General features: G+C 37.2%; 4 protein-coding genes, 1 long non-coding RNA gene and 1 other non-coding gene across 7 annotated transcripts; 3 read left to right on the forward strand and 3 right to left on the reverse strand.

Annotated features, from left to right (window-relative positions):
* The first annotated feature begins 1,164 nt into the window (after nucleotides 1–1,164).
* LOC125195807 lies at nucleotides 1,165–2,557 on the forward strand. The gene is made up of 3 exons (XM_048094045.1): nucleotides 1,165–1,695; nucleotides 1,769–1,994; nucleotides 2,082–2,557. Exons 1-3 carry the CDS (start codon nucleotides 1,165–1,167, stop codon nucleotides 2,555–2,557), a joined length of 1,233 nt encoding a protein of 410 aa, XP_047950002.1.
* A 2,981-nt stretch (nucleotides 2,558–5,538) lies between these two features.
* LOC125190111 lies at nucleotides 5,539–6,679 on the forward strand. The gene is made up of 2 exons (XM_048087343.1): nucleotides 5,539–5,925; nucleotides 6,018–6,679. Exons 1-2 carry the CDS (start codon nucleotides 5,590–5,592, stop codon nucleotides 6,492–6,494), a joined length of 813 nt encoding a protein of 270 aa, XP_047943300.1. The 5' UTR covers nucleotides 5,539–5,589; the 3' UTR covers nucleotides 6,495–6,679.
* Nucleotides 6,680–8,059: 1,380 nt separating this feature from the next.
* LOC125209750 lies at nucleotides 8,060–9,423 on the reverse strand. The gene is made up of 4 exons (XR_007174344.1): nucleotides 9,370–9,423; nucleotides 8,709–8,767; nucleotides 8,241–8,593; nucleotides 8,060–8,158 (listed from the first exon to the last, which is right to left on the reverse strand). It is a non-coding gene; the product is annotated as an uncharacterized LOC125209750 (long non-coding RNA).
* Nucleotides 9,424–10,394: 971 nt separating this feature from the next.
* On the forward strand, nucleotides 10,395–12,540 carry LOC125201846 (wall-associated receptor kinase-like 20). Its single transcript, XM_048100111.1, has 2 exons — nucleotides 10,395–11,307; nucleotides 12,255–12,540. The coding sequence occupies exons 1-2, from the start codon at nucleotides 10,416–10,418 to the stop codon at nucleotides 12,299–12,301; spliced, it is 939 nt and encodes a 312-aa protein (XP_047956068.1). The 5' UTR covers nucleotides 10,395–10,415; the 3' UTR covers nucleotides 12,302–12,540.
* A 982-nt stretch (nucleotides 12,541–13,522) lies between these two features.
* On the reverse strand, nucleotides 13,523–13,596 carry TRNAN-GUU. Its single transcript has one exon. It is a non-coding gene; the product is annotated as a tRNA-Asn (tRNA).
* Nucleotides 13,597–14,225: 629 nt separating this feature from the next.
* On the reverse strand, nucleotides 14,226–22,571 carry LOC125200543 (calmodulin-binding transcription activator 3-like). 2 transcript variants are annotated; one of them, XM_048098182.1, is made up of 13 exons: nucleotides 22,266–22,571; nucleotides 21,716–21,835; nucleotides 21,428–21,543; nucleotides 21,140–21,228; nucleotides 20,788–20,830; nucleotides 19,815–20,016; nucleotides 19,593–19,703; nucleotides 18,992–19,272; nucleotides 17,140–17,739; nucleotides 16,335–17,005; nucleotides 15,503–16,070; nucleotides 15,090–15,416; nucleotides 14,226–14,663 (listed from the first exon to the last, which is right to left on the reverse strand). In XM_048098182.1, exons 1-13 carry the CDS (start codon nucleotides 22,306–22,308, stop codon nucleotides 14,559–14,561), a joined length of 3,276 nt encoding a protein of 1,091 aa, XP_047954139.1. In that variant the 5' UTR covers nucleotides 22,309–22,571; the 3' UTR covers nucleotides 14,226–14,558. The 2 variants fall into 2 exon arrangements, with proteins under 2 accessions (XP_047954139.1, XP_047954138.1); XM_048098181.1 differs by having other exon boundaries at nucleotides 18,992–19,317.
* Between the last annotated feature and the right edge of the window lie 1,252 nt (nucleotides 22,572–23,823).

Raw genomic sequence — 23,823 nt, forward strand, 5'->3', positions numbered from 1 at the left:
AGTGATTGAATGCATTGTTTATTTCCAAAAAAGAAACAACTCAATTTAGTTGGGACATCCCAAAAGAGAAATACGACTCAACTTAGTTGGAATGAAATGAGTAAATGACAAGAGATTTTATATAAGCATTAAAATGAGAGGAAATGAGTATTATAAATGAGACAATTTTTTATGGACGGAAGGAATATTTAACATAAACAGTCCGTTTGGTTTGCAATATAACAAAACTGTCTGACCCGGCAAATTGATGAAGGCCTACTCAAAAAATGTTGAAATGCACATTTTACATATCTGCGTAAAAACCTCCGATAGCCAAAATGGGTTTGAACAGTAGTCCATTTAGTAAACCAAATTCACTTTACCCTCTCTCATCTGTTCCCATTCACGCTGCAAAGTCGATCTTTTCCACAAACTACCAAGAGAGAATTTGGAACCCTAGAGGCTGCGAGGAGAAGAGTGAAGTGGTCGAAAATCTGCAGAGATTGGTGAGCTTGATTATCGAACTTACATTTGAAACCCTAGAAGCTACTAATCGAGCACAGTTGGTCGAAATTCGACGGAGATAGGTGCTTTCGTTTTTTAATTTGGTCCAAGGTTCGTTCTTTTGAATTTCAAAAACCGATTGGATCTTAAAATTATGTTATTACTTACCGCTTTCGTAGTAAATCGCATTTGTTGGGCTTAATTTGTATATGACAATTTTTTCTGCATACCCCTCTTTTACAGCTTGATTTTTGCGGTGAGTTTATGTAGACTGAGCACTAATTCGCTGCATAGCAGGAGCATGCTTGAATTTGTTAATTTTTCTTGTCGTTGATTTGGATTGTGAAATTCAGTGTGTTTTCAACTGTTATGTGGTATGAGAAATTGATACGAAATTGCAATTATGAAACACCTTAACACTTGAACCAAATGTATTCACCTCAGTCCCTACAAATCTAGCACAGTATGTCAACTTCTTTGGAGATTGGTGCTTGCGTTTGTAATTGAAACAACAATTGATTGGATCTTGGAATTATGTTATTACTTACTGACTTGTTCTGGAGATTGGGATTACTTATTGATTTCACCTGAATTTTGTGTAATTTGTGTGCATTCGTCTTGAATTTAATGAGTTCTTACAAAAAATTGTTAGGGACTCAATCTGCTTTCTTGCTGGTCATTATGGATCGGTTTGCCAAGCTAGACAAGTATTTGATGGTTTTGATTGAAGACATTATGCGAAAACAACAAGTAGCAAGGATTTCTATTTTGGGGCACATCATTAGGCGATTAAATAAACGGAGAAAGAGAAGACGATTGCAAAATGTTCTCCGATACAGCATCCTAGACCGAATGCCTGCTCAAATTAGACACATGAATCGACTTGTGCGTGTTAGCGATACTGACTGTCTCGTTAACCTCCGGATGGACCGAAATGCTTTCGGTAGGTTGTGTGGTATTTTCCGACAGCTTGGTATAATACGCGACAAACGGTTCTTGTGTATCGAGGAGCAAGTTGCCATCTTCCTTGGCGTCTTAGCACATCACAAGAAAAACCGTATTGTCCGTTTCAACTTTTTGAGGTCGGGCCACACGGTCTCCAAATATGTTCACGAGGTTATGGCAGCGGTCATAAAGTTGCACAATAAATTCCTTGTCAAGCCTGAGCCGATCAATGCAGGTTGTGTCGATTGGAGGTGGAAGCATTTTCAGGTACGTATGCAATTGTGATAAAAGAGTACACTTTTGCATTCATGATATTTGTTAACAGTTGTCAATGTCTTAGGGTTGTCTCGGTGCGCTTGATGGAACCTTTATCAATGTGTTAGTCCGAGGAGAACACAAACCAAAATTCAGGAATAGGAAGGGCCAAATAACCACAAACACTTTAGCTGCGTGTGACAGGCACATGCGTTTCACCTACGTCTTGCCAGGGTGGGAAGGTTCTGCAGGAGATGCTCGTGTTTTGAGGAACGCCATTACTCGACCTAATGGCTTCAGAGTGCCTATTGGTAATCTGCTCATTTCTTTAAAACCATTTGGTTGTATACCGTTTTTTGTTAGCTGAAACGCTTGGTTATTGCTTTGGTTTAAAATAGGAAACTATTACCTTTGCGACAATTGCTACGCCAATAGCCTTGGATTTCTTACCCCATACCGAGGCGTGAGGTACCACTTGAAAGAATGGGGGCCAGATGCTATTCGGCCTCAGAATCCTATTGAGTTGTACAATATGCGACACACCAAGGCTAGAAACGTTATTGAAAGGGCCTTCGCTGTTCTTAAGATGCGATGGGGAATTTTAAGGAGTGCATCATTTTACCCGATCAAAGTTCAAGTTCGTCTCATCATGTGTTGCTTCCTACTCCATAATTATGTGCGGGGCGAGATGGCAGTAGATCCATTAGATGACTTGATTAACACTTGGACTGGCGATGGGAGTGCTGCAGATGAGTTAAATGCAAACGACTACGTCGATGGAATAGAGGCCACTACTGACTGGAACCGATTTAGAGATGATCTAGCACAGAAAATGTGGACAGAGGTATGGATTAATGTAGATCTCAATAACTAGTGCGTTATGACTTGTTCCTTATTAACTTCATTTTTTTTCGTGTCTCCTTCTTTTTCTGTCTGCCGCACAGGGAGGTCATCAAACTCAATAGATGATGCCCCAAATATGAAGCTTGTTTGCTACCAATGTGAAAGACCTACTAATTCAGTTGTTTTTCTTCGTTCAGACATTATGATTTGGAACTTTTTTTAATGTACTACTACACTGTGCTGTGTTTGTGGAGACTCTTTTGTTTCTGTGTTATGCATGCAACTTGGAAGCTACCTTCCTATCCTATCTATTTATTTTATCATGTCTTGGTCAATTGATTATTTTAAAATCTCGTCTGATATAGTCATATGGAGTATATCATGAAACACAAATCACAAGTAGAATTATTCAAACACAATTTGATTACCGTGAGAATGGAAAATTCAAATGCCCTCTTTTTTGTTTATTTCTTTCTCAAAAACTCAGTTAGAATAATACCTTTGGAAAGTCATTTTTAAATTCAGAATTACATTCTCAACTCACTAAATTCATAACATTCATTCTTCAACCATAATAATCTGACACATACAATTCATATAGATAACATAAAATCAACGAGTTCACTACGATTAATTGACAAAGAAACGACTGGCGGATACTCGCAATCCTAGCAAAAACTAGCGATTAATTGACACCCGTAGAGTGGTCTCTTGTACAGGAATCAACTCGAACCTGCATAAATCTCCGACGCGCAGATTTTTTGATCTTGCGAACCACCTCCATCCCCTGCACACCTTCACAACTTCATCTTCAGCCAATACGTACACATAAGTAGGGTCCGAGTCCGAGGAAATTAGTTTGACAGTTTGAATAAGATTATCATCTCGGATGTTAGTTTTCCACCATATCACCGGTAGCATCTAAAAAAAATAGATTAAACCACAAGGGATGATTCGATGCAATTCTAGTAAAAACAAATTTATTAAGCAACTCGAAAAAAAAACATTCAGCTTGTACTACCGGTCCACTCTCAAGGTCGGAGGCAAGTAGTACAATAGTAAATGCTGGTAGAGCTGAGATAGGCCTATCGTTATAGTTCGAGTAATTATAGTCATCACTGTCATCACTTTGAGAGTCCGGGGTCCGATAGCCTGGCTCGGCGAACTCTGGTTCGACTAGAGAACCAACACATTAGTTTGTAATTTGAATGATGGTTGTAATTACATGAAATATTTGAATGATTCGACTTACGATGTATATCAGTCATGGGCATCAATCCGTTCGTCCTAAAGCGCATCACCTTGAATTTGCCTCTTCCGTGATAAGTGAAGACCACGGTATCGCTTCTCTCTATCCGGGTCTGATTGACGAAAACATTCCATCCTCGTTCGAAGTAGCATCTTCTTCCCACTATAGTCACTCCGACCGTCCATGAGGTTCCGTGTGGCATTTCCAGCTCACACTCGAGAGGCATGTCCGCACCATGAAGCAAAATCCATTGATTTGGTATCAGCTGCATATGCGATCATTGAAATGTTCAGTAGTTTTTTTAAAATCTCGATAAAGAGATTAGGAAAATTAAACACAAAATTAGTAGCTAAATTGGAAAATACCCATCGATCGTCAAAATCATCGAGCTTCGGAGATAGGCAAAATGCGGGGATTACATGGCTGCCATTATGTAACCGAATTAGAACTGGACAATTTTATTATATAAATAAAAACCAAATGCCATTGCTGAAATATACTTACGAGGGGAAGTTCACAGGTGGGATGAGAGCCATTGAATATGCACCGGCAACAGCCTTTGTGAGTGTTGTGTCGTCTTGCCGGTTGTGATCAAACCTTGAGCAAAAGGTGATAATATAAAGACAATGGATCACAATATCATGCTTATTCCTACCCAATGTACAAGGACGGTCCAACCCGTGAATCGAATTGATTGAGCCATTTGTTCACGTTATGCTTCAATATTCTCTTCCAATTTTTGTAGTTGTCACGTGTAGACAACAACTTAGCTGCAAAAAGATGAATTGTTGACTCAAATCATATTAGTATAGGGTTTAGATTGTATTCTGTTCATGTCTATTTAAAAAAAAAAAAGATTTGCTGATAGACAAAACTTTGCTGCATTATAGGGTACAAGGTTTAGATTGTATTCAAACAAGACTTTTTTTTCCTTATTTCATATTTATATATATGGTTTAGATTGTATTAATTCATTATTTTTATGATGCAAAACGTAAATGCAAAAAGTAAAATTATATTTTGTTATGCACTATCGTTAATTCTTATTTTCATATATTTCGTTTCATTTTGCGAGACATTCTAAGTATAAATCTTTGTGTTATTACTTTTTAGTAGTATAATTTTAAATAAAAATAAACCTCAATAGAATAAATCAATGAAACATCCAACATAATACTAACAACCAGTACACATTGATTAGTTCAATAAAATTAAATTAAAAGCATAAAAGCTCTTCTATACTGATAAGCTCTTCTCCCTCATTCATTCTTCGTCTAATTACCTTTATCTTTTTTTACCCATGCTGTAATTTTTTCAATCTTGTTCACTACTACTTTGTTTCATTCTTTTGTTCAATTTTCTTCCAATTTTGTTCACCACTACTTTGTTTCATTCTTTACAAATTTTCAATTGTTCAATTTTTTAAAAGATGAGTTGTTGAATCAATTAAATCAACATGCAAAAGATGAGTTGTTAAATCAATGAAAACAACATGCAAAAGATGAGTTGTTCACCAAATGACATGTATATGTACACCTACACAATGCAAAAGATGAGCTATACTTGTTCCACGTGAACAATGCAAAAATGACAAGGATAGTGCTACAATTGCTTGCCAACAAACCCTAACACCTAGGTCTTCAATCTAATATCTCATGTACATTGTACCACCTTGGCAATGCAATGCGATATTGTTGCTTACACTTCAACTCCTCCAGCTGCCCCTATGGTGTACTCCTTATGATAAAAATAGATGCACAATAGGTTTTCATCTATAAAACCTTCCTCCATAATTCCATTCAACACCAACGAAAATGAGCAGCAACATACCATCTCAAGAAACTTTCTTGTACAAAGGAAAATGGACAGCAGAAGTGGACTCCATGCTGTTGTCGGTGATCACCCGATCCAAGATGAAGCAACGATGGAGTGGAACCGTCATACCGATACCCATTCTTGAGGAGGCAGTGGCTGCTATAGCCTCTGACACTGATTTGGTGTTCACTTGGCGTGAGTTGTATGAACGTTTTCAATTTTTCGAGGTTCGTTTTCGAACATTCGACCTAGTGGTTCATACTCGTGGCGTTCATTGGAATGTGAATACCAACTTGGTTAATGCCCCTGAACAAGTGTGGAAGGAAATTTACAAGGTAAGTCTACTAATTTGTTAGCCAAATTCATTTCCACATATTCGAACTACAACTTGACAAATGCTCTTTCTTTCTTTTTTTTAAAAAAACAGAGAAATACGCTAGCTGCGGCATACCATCACTATGGTGATCCCGAGTATCATAAGCTCGCCCAGCTTTTTGGTGTTACCGAGCCGAAGAAAGAACCAAATTCCGACAACGACGTCGTCGTCTTATCCGACACAACTGTGCCGATTGTTGGTCAAGAATATCCACCGAGTCCTAGGGGTGGGGAGTATGACCCATCTGGAGCGGCAAGTGAATCCGTGTGCTCCCCGATTCTTCACAATGTAGCACCCCCAAGACGCAAATTGTTTGCCGATGCGTACCAAAATTCGGATAATGAGTCTGGCAATGAAAGTGATCATGTTTTTCTAGCTCCACGAAATAAGAGTGATCTGAAGGGGAAGGCTTCGTCTTCTGACCGCTCGAAGTCGCGTTCAAAACCTTTCAACCCGGTTGCATCTCCTCGTGGCAGCTCTTGTGGGTCCAATAGCCCAAACCAATGGTGGAGAAACAACTTCAAGTAAATTGGATGCATGTACCTGATGAAGAACTATCACCATAGGTTTGTTAGCTGAAATTAAGAGTGGTTTATCATTATATGTTTGTTTTGTGTTGTAGTTTCTAGCTTTGTTGCCAGAAGACACCACTTGTGGTGTGTGTGATTTGTATTTCGTTTCTTATGTGCTATGAATTTGTATTGAGATGGTTATCTTTTGCTCAAATCCGAAGACCAAGCTCAAGCCCTATTATTGACAATTTATTTTAATTCTTGTATGTTTCTATTAATTTTAAATTTTAAAAAATAGATCAAATTTAAAAACATTAATGCATTAGAAACCAAAAAGTTCAAAATTAACTGCATTATATAATAATTAAAATACTTTAAGAAGATAGAGTGATATGATAAAAAAAAAATTAAATGGCAAGGAGTAAAAAAGCTAAAAATTCAAACGTAATAATTATAATGCTTTAAAATATAGTAGAGGATTAATATATATCAAAATACTGAAATATCTAAAACAGTTTAAATCAAACAATAATTCGCAGCACTATCAACAAGTAATATATCTTCCATAAATTTAGTGCATTTTTATGTTGTTGGATAGTAGTTATGTTACTGATTTCTTGTGTTAGCAATAAATAAATAAGTAAACAAATAAATGAAAGTAGTCTGACTTTCTACAAAATGTTTCTATATATGTTAATATCAGTGAAACATTGAAGACAAAAAATTTAATTAGATCAAGGTGAGTATGAATACAAAATAAGACAGTGATATGTTGATGATGCAAGTAAAAAGAGGGCATGTATGAATGCAAAACAAAGTAATAGAGCAAGGTGATCCGAAACTAACTCCATGTCTTCGAACATAAGTTGTTCAATAGTTTACAAAATATAGCACCTTCTAGAGGATTAGTTCAATAACTACCAACACTCCACCTAAATTAGACATATCCCATGACTGGTCATACCCATCAAAAAATAATAACTACTACTTAAAGTTTGTGCAGACAACCAACTTGTTCCAGAATAAAACATCACATAATAGTGTTCAAATGGGTTAGATGCCGAATGGAGGGTAAAAAGCAAAAAACAGAGCTCCCTCCAATGCATGGGATCACTTGCAATTTACCTATCCATACTTTGCGAGGAGGCGGATCGCATAAGCAAACCTGTCCTCCTCTGGCATCCCAAGGAAGAAGTCAAGACGTTGAACCTTCTCGAGGATGACTTCACCAACATCGAACTTCTGATCTCGAGTCAGAGGGAGACGGCCAAGGACCTCATACACTTCCTTCCGCGCCTTGCTCAAATCAAATTCATAGCCAATTCGAAGAGACAGACAGTCGAGCCTAGTACTGTCAGTGTTATCATCGTTCTTGCGCTTCTTCCCAGTTCCCATTGAAGATCCTATTCGCTGAGTACTCTGCCCAGTACTGTCAGCCACACCTTCGGGAGGCACAGACCCAGTGGGAGTCACAAAGGGATTCTCATCCTCCAGTCCCATCGAGGAGCCATATTCCATGGCTGGTGAGGAGCGCACAGTGTTACGACTGGAGAGAGCGTTGGCCGCGTCCGTCAGCTCCTCTGAAAATGTACCATCAGCACGGTCTTTGCCAAAAATTACTTGCCAATGCTCGAAATACGGCCAACTCTTGTCCCTCATCAAACGTGCATCAGGATCAGCCTATGCATAAACAAACTACACGTCAAAGTACATATAGAAATTGCAAGCAATATAGAATGTAATAAATGTAATATATTCACACCTTAACAATCTGCTCCCACTGATGGTCATCACAATCTATCTTGTAGTCGATGCTGAAGCCCACTCCACTGCGATCAAGCATTCGTACCAACGAGTTGTATAACTTCTTCCAAGCGGTTAATTTGGAGTTGATGTGCGGAGTGCCCTTTATGTCTGTGTTCGGAAACTGCTGCTTCATTGCATTTTCAAGCTGTGTGAGATAACCTGCCCGGAATCCATTGTCAGCTTTCCATCCGGTGACAGAGATCTCCTTCAACTAGACAACTAGCGTTTCCTCCTCCCGTTCAGTCCAGCTCCGGCGTGTGCGGTCACCCTTGGGCTTGTGTCGGCGGCGGCCAAGACAGGCATTCACCACTGAAATGAGACATACAATACATACACAAATGATAATGGAGTCAACGGATGCTGAGGAAAATTTAAGAAACTAAAAAACATTGGCTAACAAAGTAGGCTAATGCTGAATCCTTACTTCGAGTACCCCGACTGTTGTCTCCCAAAGCCACAGACTGATGTAATCCAGACATCTTGCTGAAACAATGAAGAACGAATGTAGTCAGATGTATTTGGACAAATAAAAATCATTGGAGTACCTACACTTTGCATATATGAAAAGCTAAATACTACCTAAATAAATCATATTTAGTCAGATATAATTGGGGATCTATTTGATTCGAATTAACAATTACAAATGACTCGAAGCAAATGCTACCGAAACCAATCATATTTAAGCTTTGAAATCCTCAAATCTGTTTCAAGAATAATTACACACACCTTTGAAATCATTTCTTCATTTATCTAGGCATCCAATAAATGAAGTTCAATAGCATGTAAGAACAGAACTAAACTCTGCAGAATGCATGTATAAACAGTGAACAAAACTCTGCAGAACTAAAGATCAACATTTTTTCACCACGTCTACAAAGCAACACAGAATCACAGACAAACATAACATATTTACAAAAACGATACCAGAGAAAGTTTGCAATCAGTAAAACAAGAACAAATTGATGAATATCGATCTTGTCATTTTAACAGACCAACATACATTTCAAATCGGCGACTGCAAATAATCGATATTTCAATGAGGCCCCAGTTGCAAGCAGATAATGGAGATTTTATATAGAACTCACCTTGAACGGTTGGGAAGGTGGTGTGTGTAGCGCAGACAACCCAGTGAAGGAGGGTGCGGCGCAATTCCAATCTGAATTGAAGCTGGGTATATCTCCAAATATAAATTAGGGCAAACGGGGGTATTTCTGTCAATAGCAGAGAGTTGAATGGGTAATTAAGTCATTTTAATTTCCAATTTGGCAGCCTCATGAAATGCAATATTACAAACCAAGGCTGATAAGAGGCTGATTCAATAAAGCACATTTTTTAATGAGTCCATCCCTTTTCAAGAAAGATAAATATTTTAATAGGGGTTGAAAAAGTAGTTGAGTGTATTAATTGGAGAGAGAAAGTTTCCGAAAAAGGAAATGTGTCATCTTAGTTGTGACAACTAGAAAGGAAAACGTGTCATCTTAAGTAGGACGAAGGGAGTACTATCACCTACTTTCTTTATTCCATAGTGGAGTAATAGAGTTATATTGTCATTTTGGTATATATTCCATAGTAGTGGAGTTACTTTTCTCTTTAGTAAAAGTCAATACATTTCTTCTCTCTTACTTACTCTTTCTTACTTTCTCCGTTCCACAAAAGATGTCACACTTGTGGGACGGTACGAGATTTTAGGAGGTCTGGAGGTGTTGTTTTGTGTGTTAAGTGGAGAGAGAATATATAATATTCATATTAATGTGAGAGAGAAGTTTTTCTATAAATGGAAATGTGACATCTTTAGTGGAACAAACTAAAAAGGAAAGTGAGATATTGTTTATGGGACAGAGGAAATACTTTATTCTATATTCATATCTATACCTTTTTTATTTTCTACTTAACTCACTTAAGTACAATTTTTCTTAAATTGCGTCAAAAAAAAAGGTCTTTACTACCGCAGAACGAAGGGAGTATAAGTTTGGTGCGTTTAGGCGATAGGATACATTACATAGAACAATGAATTAAAATACAGTGGATTATATATACTCCATATCAAAGAATGAGTAATGAATAAAAAACCATATTCTATTGTCAAGATGCTCAATAACCCAACCAATTCTCTATTTAGAAAACAGAATAAATGCCCCTTCCTCGAATAACAACACCTCTCTCTCTTTCTCTCAAGGCATCAATTCTCATAGCAATGTCGATAGAGAGAATGAATAGTAGTGTCCTTGTCTCCCTAATCTTCTACTCCATTATTCTCACATCCGCCATGGAACCCCCATGCAAGAAAACATGCGGCCCAACCCCAATCAAGTACCCATTCGGCTCCGGCCCCGGCTGCGGCTCTCCTCGCTTCCACCCCTACGTGGCCTGCTCGGGCCCCACCAACCAGCTCCTCCTCACCACCCACACCGGTACCTACCCCATCACCTCCGTCGACTACTCCGCCGCCGTCGTCACCATCTCCCCTCCCTGCATGTCCAACTGCACCACCATGCGGCCCACCTCGCTCAAATTCGGGCTGGACTGGGCCGGCCCATTCCAGCTCGGCCCATCCACCTTCATCCTCTTAGGCTGCTCTTTCTCCAGCACCTCCAGCCTCTTATGCGACGCCACGTCATCGGCGTATCTCTGCCCCACCATCTGCTCGTGCCCGGGCGCGGCGGCGCTGCAGCTGCCCGGGAACGGCGGCTGCTGCGTGTACTCGCCGGCGAGTCTGGACCCGAGGGACGAGCTGGACGTGGCGGGGCTGGGGTGCGCTGCGTACAGCTCGGTGGTGGCGGTGGGGGATGAGCCTACCGATCCGGCCACGTGGCGGTATGGGGTGGCGCTCAAGTATACGATGGGGGGGCTGGATGGGTACGGTATGGCGCCCGGGTGCCACGGGTGTGAGCTCAGCGGCGGCGTCTGTGGGTACGCGCCGCCGAGGAATTCGTTCGTGTGCGTGTGTGAGTCTGGGAATACTACTACGGATTGCAATGGCTATAATTGGATCTATATGAGCTCATCTTTTAAATTGCGTACAGGTATTCAGTTAATTATTTCAATTTATTCACTCCTATTTCTAATTTATACTCCCTCCTCCGCCACGAATAAATGTTCTATATTTTACTAACTTGGGTTTTAAAAAACAGTTTGACTTTATAAAAGAATGTGGTATAATATACCAATAGGTTTTATGGAACGTGGATCCTACTTTAATACTACCTCCGTCTCTTAAATTTTGACACACTTTGACCAGACACGGGTTTTAAGAAATGCAATAGAAAGTGAGTTGAAAAAGTTGGTGGGATGTGGGTCCCACTTTTAAAGTATTAGTTTTATAATAAAATGTGAGTAGGAATGAGTTAGTGGAATATGAGGTCCACTAACAAAATTGGTAAAAGTGAAGTGTGCAAAATTTTCAGGGACGGACCGAAATGGTAAATTGTGTCAAAATTTGGGGGACGGAGGTAGTATATTGGTTTTATAATTAAATGAAAATGAACTGAATTAGTGGAATGTATGATCCACTTGCTAAATATAGTGAAAGTGAAATATAAAGAAACATTGATATATTTAATGACTGAAAGGAGTATACTCTCTAGTTAGCAGCCGATTAGTCAGCAAAATTCGAATATTTAGGGTTTAGAGTTGAAAATTTCCTAACTGCATCCCGTAGCTAATAGTAATAAGTACTCCCCACATCTCATAAAAATATGTGCATTTGTAATGATAAGAGAATTAATGCACAATTAGTAAAGTAAGGAAAAAGGAATAAATGATAGTTATAATAGTATTAGTGGATAGTGGGACAATATTATTATTTGTGTTTAATGAATCGTAATAGTGGGTTATAGTAGTATAAATTGTAAATAAATTGATTTATATGGGTAATGAGTTAAGGACAACTTTCCATAAACAGAAAATGTATATATTTTTTTGGACGGAAGGAGTACTATATTTGACTCACCTCTTGTATATTTAATTTCAGGAGTGTTTTGGCTGGGAATGGCAGTTTGGTTGGCGGTGAAATTGTGAGAGAATGTGGAGAGAAAGGAAGAAGAAAGACAGAGAAAAACATTTTTTGTGATTTCCTGCTCTATGTTAGCATTATTCTTACAAAATTAATGTGGATGCTTGGGTAGTTGTGGAGAATAATATCTGAATGGAAGTCTAGAGAGAATAAAGTTAGCATCGGCGCATATGTTCCCTAATATCTGTCTAATTTATTAATTTCATAAACCATGCAAAAATGCAATGGTTGTTCTTCACTATCATAATTGGTGCAGCCCTACTAATTAATACCCCAAAAAACTATATGGAAATCTATCTTCGAATAAAGTTTAATGAGTAGTTCGATTTTTATTACAAAAAGATGCAGTGTTTATCGACCAAGATTTTACGAGCACATAAATGGAATTGTTTCTTCCAACTCTTTCTTGCTCTTTTTTGTTTGTCTTCTCTGCACATTATATTTAGATATCTCTTTATTTTCTCAGTAATTATACATTTCCATGATGTATGATGTGAATTTTTTATGATCTCAAGAATCAAGAAAATTTTTGCCGAAATGCTTTCAGATAGAGATTTTAAACACACTATTTTATAGACTTGTAGGAGCATGTACATCAAGGTGCGTTTCAGATAGAGAGCTTTAAACACACATTTCTATAGACTTGTAAGAGCATGTACAACAAGGCGATATACGAGCTAATAAAAAGATGCACTAATAGCTTTGTTTAATATAGGAATTGTATTTTGTTAAATTTATTCTTTTCCATGTGTTTTCGAGGCAATGGTGTCGCTTAGTCCATAGCATTCGTGTTTCTTTTTAGTTTCTTTCTTACGTTATTTGAGGCCAAACAAATAATTAAGTTTGGGATTTTGATAAATACAGAATTTACATGAATTTAGGGCTTAGACTTAATCAATTTTGATTACAATCATTTTTACTAGGTTATATTCCTACATTTTGATATTTTGATTTGTTTGTTGAGTTTTGATAATAAGTAAGGCCAAAAAGAGGGGGGAAAATGAAGAGGCAAAGAAAGGAGGCAATTCAAAAAAAGAGGTGGCCCGCTGAGATCATCTCAGTGGCTACCGAGAATCAAGATTGTGAGCGACAGGTTGGCCTAAACACGAATAAGGTTAGGGGCTTTAAGTTGAGATATTTCGTATATGGAAGAGGAATCCTAAACACGAATAAGGTTAGGGGCTTTAAGTTGAGATATTTCGTCTATGGAAGAGGAAAAATATTATCGCTAGAAGGAGGGCTTGAACCTCCGACCTTGTGGTTAACAGCCACACGCTCTAACCAACTGAGCTATTCCAGCTTTTGATAGTCACGTGATATAATTAAGAAGAATGGATATCCAGTACTAGCAAAGGAATTTTAAACTTCATAAAAAAACCCACGTCGAAAACTGCAGTAATAGAAATTTGTATTAAGATGGTGACCAAATGTGGGCCAATTTAACATTAGTATTCAGTTTGACGGTTAATTATGTTAAACGATATAGAGGCCATTGGGAAAAAGGTTTATGGTATTGATCAAGAAAATGGCAGAGATGATTTTATTTCATTATATACGTCCTTTTTATGGGACTATTCTAAGTCTATAAAAGGAATGAATATTATTACAAGAGATTTGATTATTTGATCTACTCTAGGTATGATCTTCGCTTGATTTTTGGCTTTAATTGTTCCACTCCTTATTCGATATAAACTATGTCACTTAAGAAAATGTTTGTTTAATTTTAAAAGATATTGATTTTTGGGAGTAATTTCTTTTTTTTTTCTCCAAGCGTGCCTAACGAAAAACATGAGTATACAAACTAAGCAAATTGGCCCACGTAAGGTCCGATCGAAGTAATATAATATTTGCATCGTATGAATATCATATAGTACTTGTTTCAGTGTGTACGGACCAATCGAAATATCATAGCCTCGTGCAAGAGAAAAAGATTGCGGTAATATTTAGTTATTTCAGGTCATTTATTCACTCTGTTTCTCATCAGAACCAAATTGTTCAATAGTAGCAAACATCGTAACATGATTTTATGGACATGGTAAATAGTTTAAAAAAAAAAAAACTATACCAATTCTAAAGTTGAAATAGGGCTACTAATTGCACAATACATGACCCAAGCTATTTCACACTAATACCAACCCCACCCTATTACCAATTCTTTCTTGACAAACTGTACGATTAAATCAATTAGTATGTCAAAATTTACAAGTGAAACCTGTTACCTGTGCAGCCTAATCACACACTGATTTTACAGGAATATTTGCGTTATTCTATCGGCATGAAAATATCATCTTCAAGCAAAGCTTCAAAATCAATAAAATCTTCATCAAAATCGATTTCCGGATTGTTCAACATCTTTTCTTGTGCAGCCTGGAAAACATCAAAGTATGCATCATGAAGTGAATGGAGATTTCCTTTTTCTTGTCATTTCTATTCCTTGAATCTTATCATGGAGCCCAAGCAATTAAAAGATTAATCCAACCAAAGAAGAAGTCTGCTGTTACTTAAAAACATTTTATTTCATTTCTCAGTAAAATTATGAAGATTATTGGGACAAATGATCATTGGCCTTGAATGGATACAGAGCTAATGGATAAACTTAACTCAGTCAAAGTAATGTATACAAATTAAATAAATGATATACCAGTCATCTACCATGTATTTCTCAATTTTGGAATGCAAAATTTTAACTAGTAAGCTCTATATTCAAAATTCCATAATAATGCATTTTCTTTCAGTTAGGATGAAAAATGTACTTATAATACAAGGACTTGCTGAAGATAGAAGTCTGTGTACCTTTTTTTCCTGCATTTTGGAGACAACATTAAGCAACCTGCTATACTGGTCCCGAGCTTCTGGGTATTGAACCATTGATTTCACCCTAGCAAGGGCCTTTTGAAGTCTCTCCTCTGTCTGTTTCCGACCCGCTCTCAGGAAATCATAGTCATCTTCTTTTGTTTCTGCTTCAATCATGCTACTGCTAGCAACAACACTTGCTTCAGACCTGAATCCACTCAATCCTCTTCCTTTCCGTCGCCACCGCAAAATGACCTTATCTAAGATTCCAACTGACCAGATTATCTTTTTATAGTTCTTTCTCACCTGGTGTCCTCTCACATGAGCCTTTTGTAAGAGAAACAAAGTTAGAATTTCAGCATTCAATACGTAAGAACAGAATGCAATGATCAAACGAGAGTAAATATGCCTACCTGAATTTTGATTATCTGCTGCCTAATTAGCAGAAACTCTTTCCTGCCTTTCCAACAGCGGAATTTATTTTGTATCCGAACTGCAGCGGAATGACCTTGTTCATTATGTTTTCCTGACTTCTTGCTCTTCATAGCAAGAGAAAGGGCACGTTCATCCGATATTCCGTATTCACTATCGCCATACTCCTTCAACTGTTTTCTTTGAAATGACTGTACTCTAAAGACTTGATGAATGCGAGCTGCAGCTTGAGTTGCATTACGTACAGCAGCCAAAGAGTCCTTCAGTGAGAGTCCATGGGGCAAATCATCAGCACCCACTGGAGTTGCAATCCTCTCTGAAACTGTTTCTACTACCTTCTCTCTACTATCACTCTGCTCAGAATCTTTCAAGTCGAGTGATGATAGATGGCAGCTCAATGAAGATTCGGCAAGATAACCAGCAATACCTTTGTGTCCATTGCTAGCTGCAAGGTCTGCAGGAGTTTCTCCTGAAGGATGTATAGGAGTTGGGTCTGTCAATGCCCCAGGTGACGCACCAAAGGACAAGAGGAAGGCCACTGTATGCTCTCTATGAGATTGCAAGTAGAGAGCAACAAAAAAATAAGTCAGTAGATATAACTTGGCAACCATATTGAACAATCTTGGAAGCTAAATGTCAGCTTTTAAAGATTTAGTAAAGGGAAAACTTGTATATATAGAAGTGCATATAATCATAAACGACATCCTTAGAGCACCCTATAACTGTGTATTGAAATAATTATGTCTTCCACAGAAGAATAAAAAGTCACAGAGGCAATAAAAACAATGTTCAAAATAGAACTCGAGAAGTCACCTGCCATAATATGCTGCCCAGTGAAGTGCAGTCCATCCATTTACATCACGAAAATTAACACTGACTCCAGCAGCTACTGTGGGTGGCATAGCCCAGTCATAACCTAGAGCAGCCGCAAAATGCAGTACACCTAGGCCTTCCACATCTAGTACGTTAGGGCCTTTCCCACCTTCAGCAATCTTTTGAATCAGCCAATTATGCAACTTCTCCTTTAAAAGCTTTTCTGGTAGCTGATTCTTTACGTTATCAGATGAGAATTCATCATTTTCAGAAAATCTCAACATTTGTTCCCACTCAGTGTCGTCATTCAGCAAGGCACTGATTTTACTAAATAACTGAGAACTATCATCATCAATGCTCTGGAGAGAGATCAGTGGAGTGTCTGATCCAAGAGAGAGCATCTTTCCAAATCTCATATAAAGGCGAGTTTCATCAGAGTCCACATCTTCAAAAGAACTAGCCCGGAATTCAAATTCTCGCACTTCACTGCATGCTAACCTATTACAGCATGTGATGTAGAAGGGGACCCTTCCAGGCTCATGTAAAGGTGTAATGCATCGAAGAACACCATCTCCTACGATCTCTGCAGGAACTTCAAGTTCACCAAACATGCAAGCCCATTTATAATTCTCCACCTCTCGATCTCTCAGGAAACTCCCCATAACATGCACCTATTATTAATTAGCAAACTTGTCTAAAATTATCATGACATAGAATATATTGTTCTTATCTGGTATGAGGCATTTAGCTTCATATGCTAGAACAATTATAAGTAGAGAAATACAAAACGAAAGCTTTGATATACCTTAATTTCTGAACCAGAATATGTCCAATTTGGCGAGAAGTCAATAATGCTAAAGAGCTGGTCTTTAGAAAGGGAAGGGCCGAGAACATAGTTATCTGATGGCACTTGAGTTGAGATACCAGAATCATCTCCATCACCATCTCCACCACCAACAGTCTCCCAGTAAACCCCAGAACCTGGCTGCATAGTTGATTCAGTGACATCATCAAGTTCTTTACTAATCCAACGATCAAAGCTGTCTAGCTTTTTCAGACCCTCCCGCATAACACCATCTAGTAAAGGTTGTCTTAGAGACGGATAATTGTCTTTGTCTCCTGCATTCAAGTTTCCTCCAGGTTCTAATTTAAGAGAACTTCTGCCAGAATTCAAAGCTTGATGATGAAGATCATTTTCCAAATGTTCAGTAAGGTACATATTATGGAGTGCTATTGAGTCAGACAGTTCCACTTCATTAGCATCATTCAGTTTTGTAGTAAGATCATACAACAGAGGCTGTCGCATAGGTGGTTGATTGTGGTTCTGCCTTATACTGAGGAGGTTACCATCTGGCTTCTGGTCAACAGACCAATCTGACATGCACAGTGATCCACCACCTGTAGGCTGTTAGAATCTCAGAATCATAAAGTGATAATACCGTGATACATTACATGTCACAAAATACTCCATTCAACTATATTTTATAATTTCTCTCTTCATTAAAACATTTGACTATATTTTTTAATCCCTCTTCATTAAAACATTCAACTATATTTTCTCTTTTTTACTCGGAACATATTAAAAACAACAGCTCCAAAAATCCTATGGCACCCAGGAAGTGAGAAACCTTTGGCGGGACGGTGGGAGTAATTCATAACTACAATTTTGAGAGGGCACAAAAAGTCACAGATCTCAGCTGCAACTGTTCATTTTGAAACACCACAGTTGCATCATCATTGTCATGATAACTATAATTAAGCTGAATGCTTCAAATGTTGGCACAAAATAAAGGAAATATAGTTGTTTAGGTAAATCAGAGACAACAACTAGTATGTCATTTAAACAGATGTGTGGAACATTAGGACTAGCATTCCCTATGTTTTATAAAAGGAAACATTTCCCACATTCATAGTTACATGAGAATATTCCAAATACAGTTCCACCTTAAACAAAGTTTTTACAGCAACAAAAATAGCTTAGCTTCAAAATTAGAAATTATCTTATTGCTTTAGTTGCATATAGATATTAGAACACATAAATGGCCCAAGATTAGAAACAAAGCAAGTGCCACAAAATTGAAAGGGTTCGACTAGATAGCTCAAGTATATAAGTAGTTATGAAATTCTTGTATATATTAATATCCATAGCCCCTGAATAAGTTCCCTGTCTACATTCAAATAAGTACTTTCTACACTACACCAAGACTACAACTTCTTCTTACCACAAAGTTTAATTCCAATATCATTGTAGTCTCTCTGCCATAAAGCTAAAACAAGCATTCACCTACATCTCTCCCCTACTACTAATAGCACCTATATTACACAACTACCAAATCCAATAGTATCTACAATATGTATCCAGAAGAAGGTTGCAAACTACAGAGGCTGCAGCTGCTTTATTGTAAGAGTGTGTAAACAATTTCTAGTTTAAAAAGAATTCACCACTATCCATGAATCTAGGCGCTTGCTATGTTCCTCACTTCCTCACCGAACACCTAACTCCACCACATTGCACAAGAGGAAGAAAGGTTACTATGTTCCCTCCTCAATGGCAAACATGGTTCAATCATGCTCTATTTTTGTGTTTCTATATGCTACCACTGGTATTTGTAAAGTTGCTAGAAAAATATCATTGAATTGTTTCAAACATAAGATACCTGCCATTTACCCATGCTATCCGAATGGTTCCTGAAATCCTGTTTTTTCATGAATTCATCAGTGAAAACATCGTCAAGGAGTTCATTATCCTGTCCAGGCATCATGCTCATTGCACTTGATTGGGTACAAGGAAGTGATAGCTGAAAATCTACAGATTGATAACTAGCGCTGCTGCTTTCAGCTACATTCCCCCAAGATGAGAATCCTATGTCTTGCTGAAAATCACATGTCAATCCACTATCCATGCGAGTTCTGTTTTCTTCTCCTTGTGTAATGGGTCCTAACCTCATACCAGGAATAGCTGATGAGTGTCCCTGGTAGTTGACTATCAATAACAGCAAAATGTTACTAAATCTAAAAAGAAAGGCTAAGATCTTAAAATCTGATACAACTGCTTCCCCTACCCATGCAATAGAGGTGATTGACTTAGCAATTAAATCGACTTTTATAATCTTCCACTGTTTTCCATTATTAATTTTTTTACTTGTAAAAACTTTAAACCAATAACCATGAATGCTTGAAACACCCAAGTGACTTTACAAAATCAGACCAGTACATATAGAAGAATATATGTGAATATAGAATAAACAGATTTATTACTTGATACAGGAATTGGGTGGCGAGGAACAGAACCAGCATCCGTTGTAGATACTATAGGAGATTGCAAATCAAGAATAGTTTGGAATCTAGAACTTGCTTGGTCTGTGTATGCTGCAATGAAAATACTTTATCAAGCAAAATTAAAAAAATAGTTAACATACAATATATACTTCAACAATCTCAATTAATAAAAAAGATAAAATAAATATCAAGCAGTAACACCTGATTCTGCATCTTCAAGATCAGACACCAGAGTATTGTTAACGCTCGTTGTATCTGTGATTGGTGCTGTTCTTTGATAATCATATGATTGGAACCTAAAAGCTACTGAGCTGTCCACCTCAGAAGTAGATACATCATCACTTTGCCCACTGGCTGGAAAACTATCAGCTTCGCTAGTGCGACTGTAACTTGTCCTGTTCCCCTGTGAAGAGACAAATATCAGAGATTGCTTCAAAAAAAGAAACATGGGAACTAGAAAAAGAACCAAATAGAGAGAAAGTAAAGTTCAAATCATCTATGATAGCTGCGTCTGGTCGGGTTTCATTTACAAAATTTGTAAGAACTGTCTGATCAGAAATTACTCATAAATTAGAACTTACAAGTCTGTCATTATTTAAGAAAAAAGTCGTACTCCCTCCGTCTGCCATTAGATGTCACACTTTGACTCGACAAGGGTTTTAAGAAATGTAATGGAAAGTGGGTTGAAAAAGTTAGTAAAATGTGTGTCCTAGTTTTATATACTCCCCCATCCCACTTTAGGAGTCCCGATTTATCATTTTTGGGTGTCCCACTTTAGGAGTCCCAGTTGGAATATTCCATAAATGGTAATAGGCCCCATATTCCACTAACTTTTTCCACTCACATTTTATTATTCAACTAATATATAAAAGTAGTACCCACATTCCACTATCTTTTTTCACCAACTTTCCTTTACATTCCTTAAAACTCGTGCCGAACTCAAATGAGACTCCTAAAGTGGGATGGATGGAGTATTAGTTTTATAATAAAATGTGAGTGGAAATGAGTTAGTGGAATGTGGGGTCTATTACCAAAAGTAAAAAAAGGTAAGTGTGAAAAGTATAGGCGGACCAACCAAAAAGAAAACTAGTGACATTTAATGGCGGACGGAGGGAGTAGAAATTAACCTTTAGAAATATGGGGGAATTCAGAATGCATAAGGAATCATCATTACCTTTACCTCCCGGTAGTGGACAAGAACTATGTGAGACATTTCCCTGAAGCAGAAATCAGCCATAGAAGTAAACATAATGGGAAAATGAACAAAGAAAATCAAGATAAAATAAGACTCTGGTGAGCAGGAAGCTTAATGAAGTAATGAACAAAAAGAAGAAAAAAGAAATCAATACACACTACAAATATTTAATAGACTTTTAAACATTTTATACATCAAACTGAGTAATTTGCTATAGGTCCATCGAAATACAATCTTTTCACTCGATATAAAAGAACTAGGAGAATAGAAGTAGAGGAACCCAGTACTATTTTTGGTTTGAACAAAAAATTGGAACATTTGTAAGGCTTACTCTTCAAGCATCCAGTAGCTACGCCTTTGGAAATTTTGGTTGTCTTCTCCATGAGCGTAATAGCAATGAAGTACATCGACACGTCCGGCCTGAATAGATTTTGACATCTAGATATGTCATTTTGGTTGGGAAATCAAAGCTTTCAAGGACAGTGACATCCTAGTAAGAATCCTAGTAATAGGTAATTTAAATTGTTTTACATACCATAGTTTAGACCTTATAAAATTTTAAGGGAGATCATCTAGACCTGCAACAACTAAATTAAAGAAAATCGAATATCAAATATACCTTGAGCCTTTCATGAGCCTCCTTCACTGTTTTCCCATCATTCTTCTTCCTCCAGTTATGACCATCTTTTCGGAAATACCTCAGCACCTTCCGGTCAAAAAGAAAGAGAGAACCATCTATAAAAAGACAGTAGATCCAAACAAATATGTCAAACTAGATGAAATAATTGAACATAGTGAGATTTCAAATGCAGCCTCTCTATCTCTACCATAAACATATTAGCTATAATTATCAATAACTTATCTGAGGTATCCTACAAAAAAGATCGTGAATACAACAAAGTCATACTTGGGGGTCTATTGGGAGCCTCTGGAGCAATACGAAATTGCTTGTAATTCTGAAGAATTTCACAAATCTCAGCAGGCCGCAGCCAGCGATGTTGAGCTTCGAGAAGTATCTGCTGAATATCTGCAAAATAATAGCCACTTAATTATGGTTTTTCTTATTTTCTCATGTTTTTTGGTACTTTATAAGCATATGAAGCATAACAATTCTTAGTACACTGTATGGTAAGATTAGCAAAAAGAAAGAAGAAAATAGGTAAACAAACAAACATAATTAAAGATATTTGAGTGAGAAACTTAAGAGCAGATAGAACAGAAAGCAACTAATTAAGCATTCCAACTACATAAGCATTAGAAATGTGGCTCTAAGCATATATTCTGATCACCACAACAACAAAGACAACCATTAACACGGTACATATCAGTAAAATCTAGAGTAATTTCTTGTTTAACTCCAAAACATAACATGTTCAGAGATAATCCCAAAATCAAGCTCATACCTAGAAGTGTAACAATATTAATAAATCAGAAAAAACAAAAAAAAAAAAGGTCACCTAAATGAGCATTGAGCGCATAGTGCCGATTCTCGGTGGCCATGACACCAACTAAAAGCAGGTGATTCCAACTCTTCTCCAAAACCAAAACCTAACTACTCGTCTCCAGATCGAAAAGTTCCCCAATTCAAAATAATATATCCAGTGATTCACTCAGCTTCGAACAAATTCATCAAAAATCAATGGAAAATTCCACCAATAAACGCGAGGGAGGATGAAATCGAGGAAGGAAAAAGCAAAGTAAAAAAACGGAAGGGATATAGGAAAAGTGGGTGCGTGTGTGAGGAAGCAGCAATGGAAGGTAAGTTGAAAGTAGCCGCCGAAATGGAATACAGTTAAACAATGTCGAGACAGCGACGCTCAAAGTAGAGTCAGGGTATTTCCGTCTTTTCATTTTAAGTCATTGTCTCATTTCTCGTTACAATTTACCCGAGACACGTTTCTTTTGGTCACGCATTTTTAGATAGTGGTATTTAATGGTTAAACAAAGAAAAAATAAAGTATGAGTAACAAAATAATAGGAGTATTGTTTTTTTGCCATAAAAGAAAATGTTTTATTTATAGTGGGAGGATCTCAAAAGGAATACATCTCACCAGTGGCGGAGCCAGGATTTTAATTATGGGGGACCTAAATTACTACTTAAATTTTGTTAATTTGTCTCGGTGTCAAGTTGTTTCAGTATCTACAATATGAAATTAACTCGAATATAAGTAATAGAGAGATATACACAAGAGATGGATAATGAGATAATTAGAGGATGGTAATAAAAATAGAGATACAGCGACGACGTCAACATCGATATAATTAAAGAATATAGTATTTATTTTATAATATAGAGCATAGTATTAACATTAATTTTGCTAATATTATATACTTATTTATGTAATGAAAGAGTTATTTTCTATTCATAAATACCATAACATTAAAATTGATTTTAAATAATATTATACTATAGCTGGCATATTTACATATTTATGTTCTTAAATTATGAAAATAATTCTTAACAGTTACAAAAGAAAATATTTATACAAGATTACTAGCTAAGATTATAGTTACTAGAGAAAATAAACAAAATTATTAACATTAGAAAATCTAATAGAACATAAACATATTCAAGAGAAAATCTAAAGATATATAGAAAAATATTAACACAATATTCAATAGAAATCTAAGGAGATAATGATAAAAAAATATACACGCTGCAGATCAAGAATCGAACCTGAGATCAATTAGTTAAAAGTGTACCGTCGTAATCAATTGCACCACTACGAACTTAGATAATTGTTTTGTACATATATAATATATAGGCAAAGTTCAAAAGGGTGAGAGGCCCACGGGCCCCCCTGGCCCCACCCTAGCTCCGCCCTTGCATCTCACTAATTGTAACGACTCGCCCATATAGGGTATAGTAAATGCGGCGATCGTTAACTAGGCGGACTTAAATGTATCAAAGATCATAGGTGATGCACTTTTTATTTGCACTATAAATACCTGCAAGTATACAGAGTAGGTATAGTATAGCAAAAGGTTAGTACCGGGTATCGAACACGGGGAAGA

The sequence above is a fragment of the Salvia hispanica genome, chromosome 1 (genome assembly GCF_023119035.1).
Source record: "Salvia hispanica cultivar TCC Black 2014 chromosome 1, UniMelb_Shisp_WGS_1.0, whole genome shotgun sequence".
NCBI classification, from domain to species: domain Eukaryota; kingdom Viridiplantae; phylum Streptophyta; class Magnoliopsida; order Lamiales; family Lamiaceae; genus Salvia; species Salvia hispanica.

Bases quoted from the DNA above. Each gene is read 5' to 3' on its own strand.
- LOC125195807 (XM_048094045.1), top strand. From the start codon at position 1,165: ATGGATCGGTTTGCCAAGCTAGACAAGTATTTGATGGTTTTGATTGAA. The intron at 1,696-1,768 runs GTACGTATGCAA...TCAATGTCTTAG, and splicing joins GGAGGTGGAAGCATTTTCAG to GGTTGTCTCGGTGCGCTTGA. The intron at 1,995-2,081 runs GTAATCTGCTCA...GGTTTAAAATAG, and splicing joins TGGCTTCAGAGTGCCTATTG to GAAACTATTACCTTTGCGAC.
- LOC125190111 (XM_048087343.1), top strand. From the start codon at position 5,590: ATGAGCAGCAACATACCATCTCAAGAAACTTTCTTGTACAAAGGAAAA. The intron at 5,926-6,017 runs GTAAGTCTACTA...TTAAAAAAACAG, and splicing joins TGTGGAAGGAAATTTACAAG to AGAAATACGCTAGCTGCGGC.
- LOC125201846 (XM_048100111.1), top strand. From the start codon at position 10,416: ATGCCCCTTCCTCGAATAACAACACCTCTCTCTCTTTCTCTCAAGGCA. The intron at 11,308-12,254 runs GTATTCAGTTAA...ATTTAATTTCAG, and splicing joins ATCTTTTAAATTGCGTACAG to GAGTGTTTTGGCTGGGAATG.
- LOC125200543 (XM_048098181.1), bottom strand. From the start codon at position 22,308: ATGGCCACCGAGAATCGGCACTATGCGCTCAATGCTCATTTAG. The intron at 20,831-21,139 runs GTAAGCCTTACA...TTTCTGCTTCAG, and splicing joins AGCTACTGGATGCTTGAAGA to GGAAATGTCTCACATAGTTC. The intron at 17,740-18,991 runs GTATCTTATGTT...AGATTCTAACAG, and splicing joins ATAGCATGGGTAAATGGCAG to CCTACAGGTGGTGGATCACT.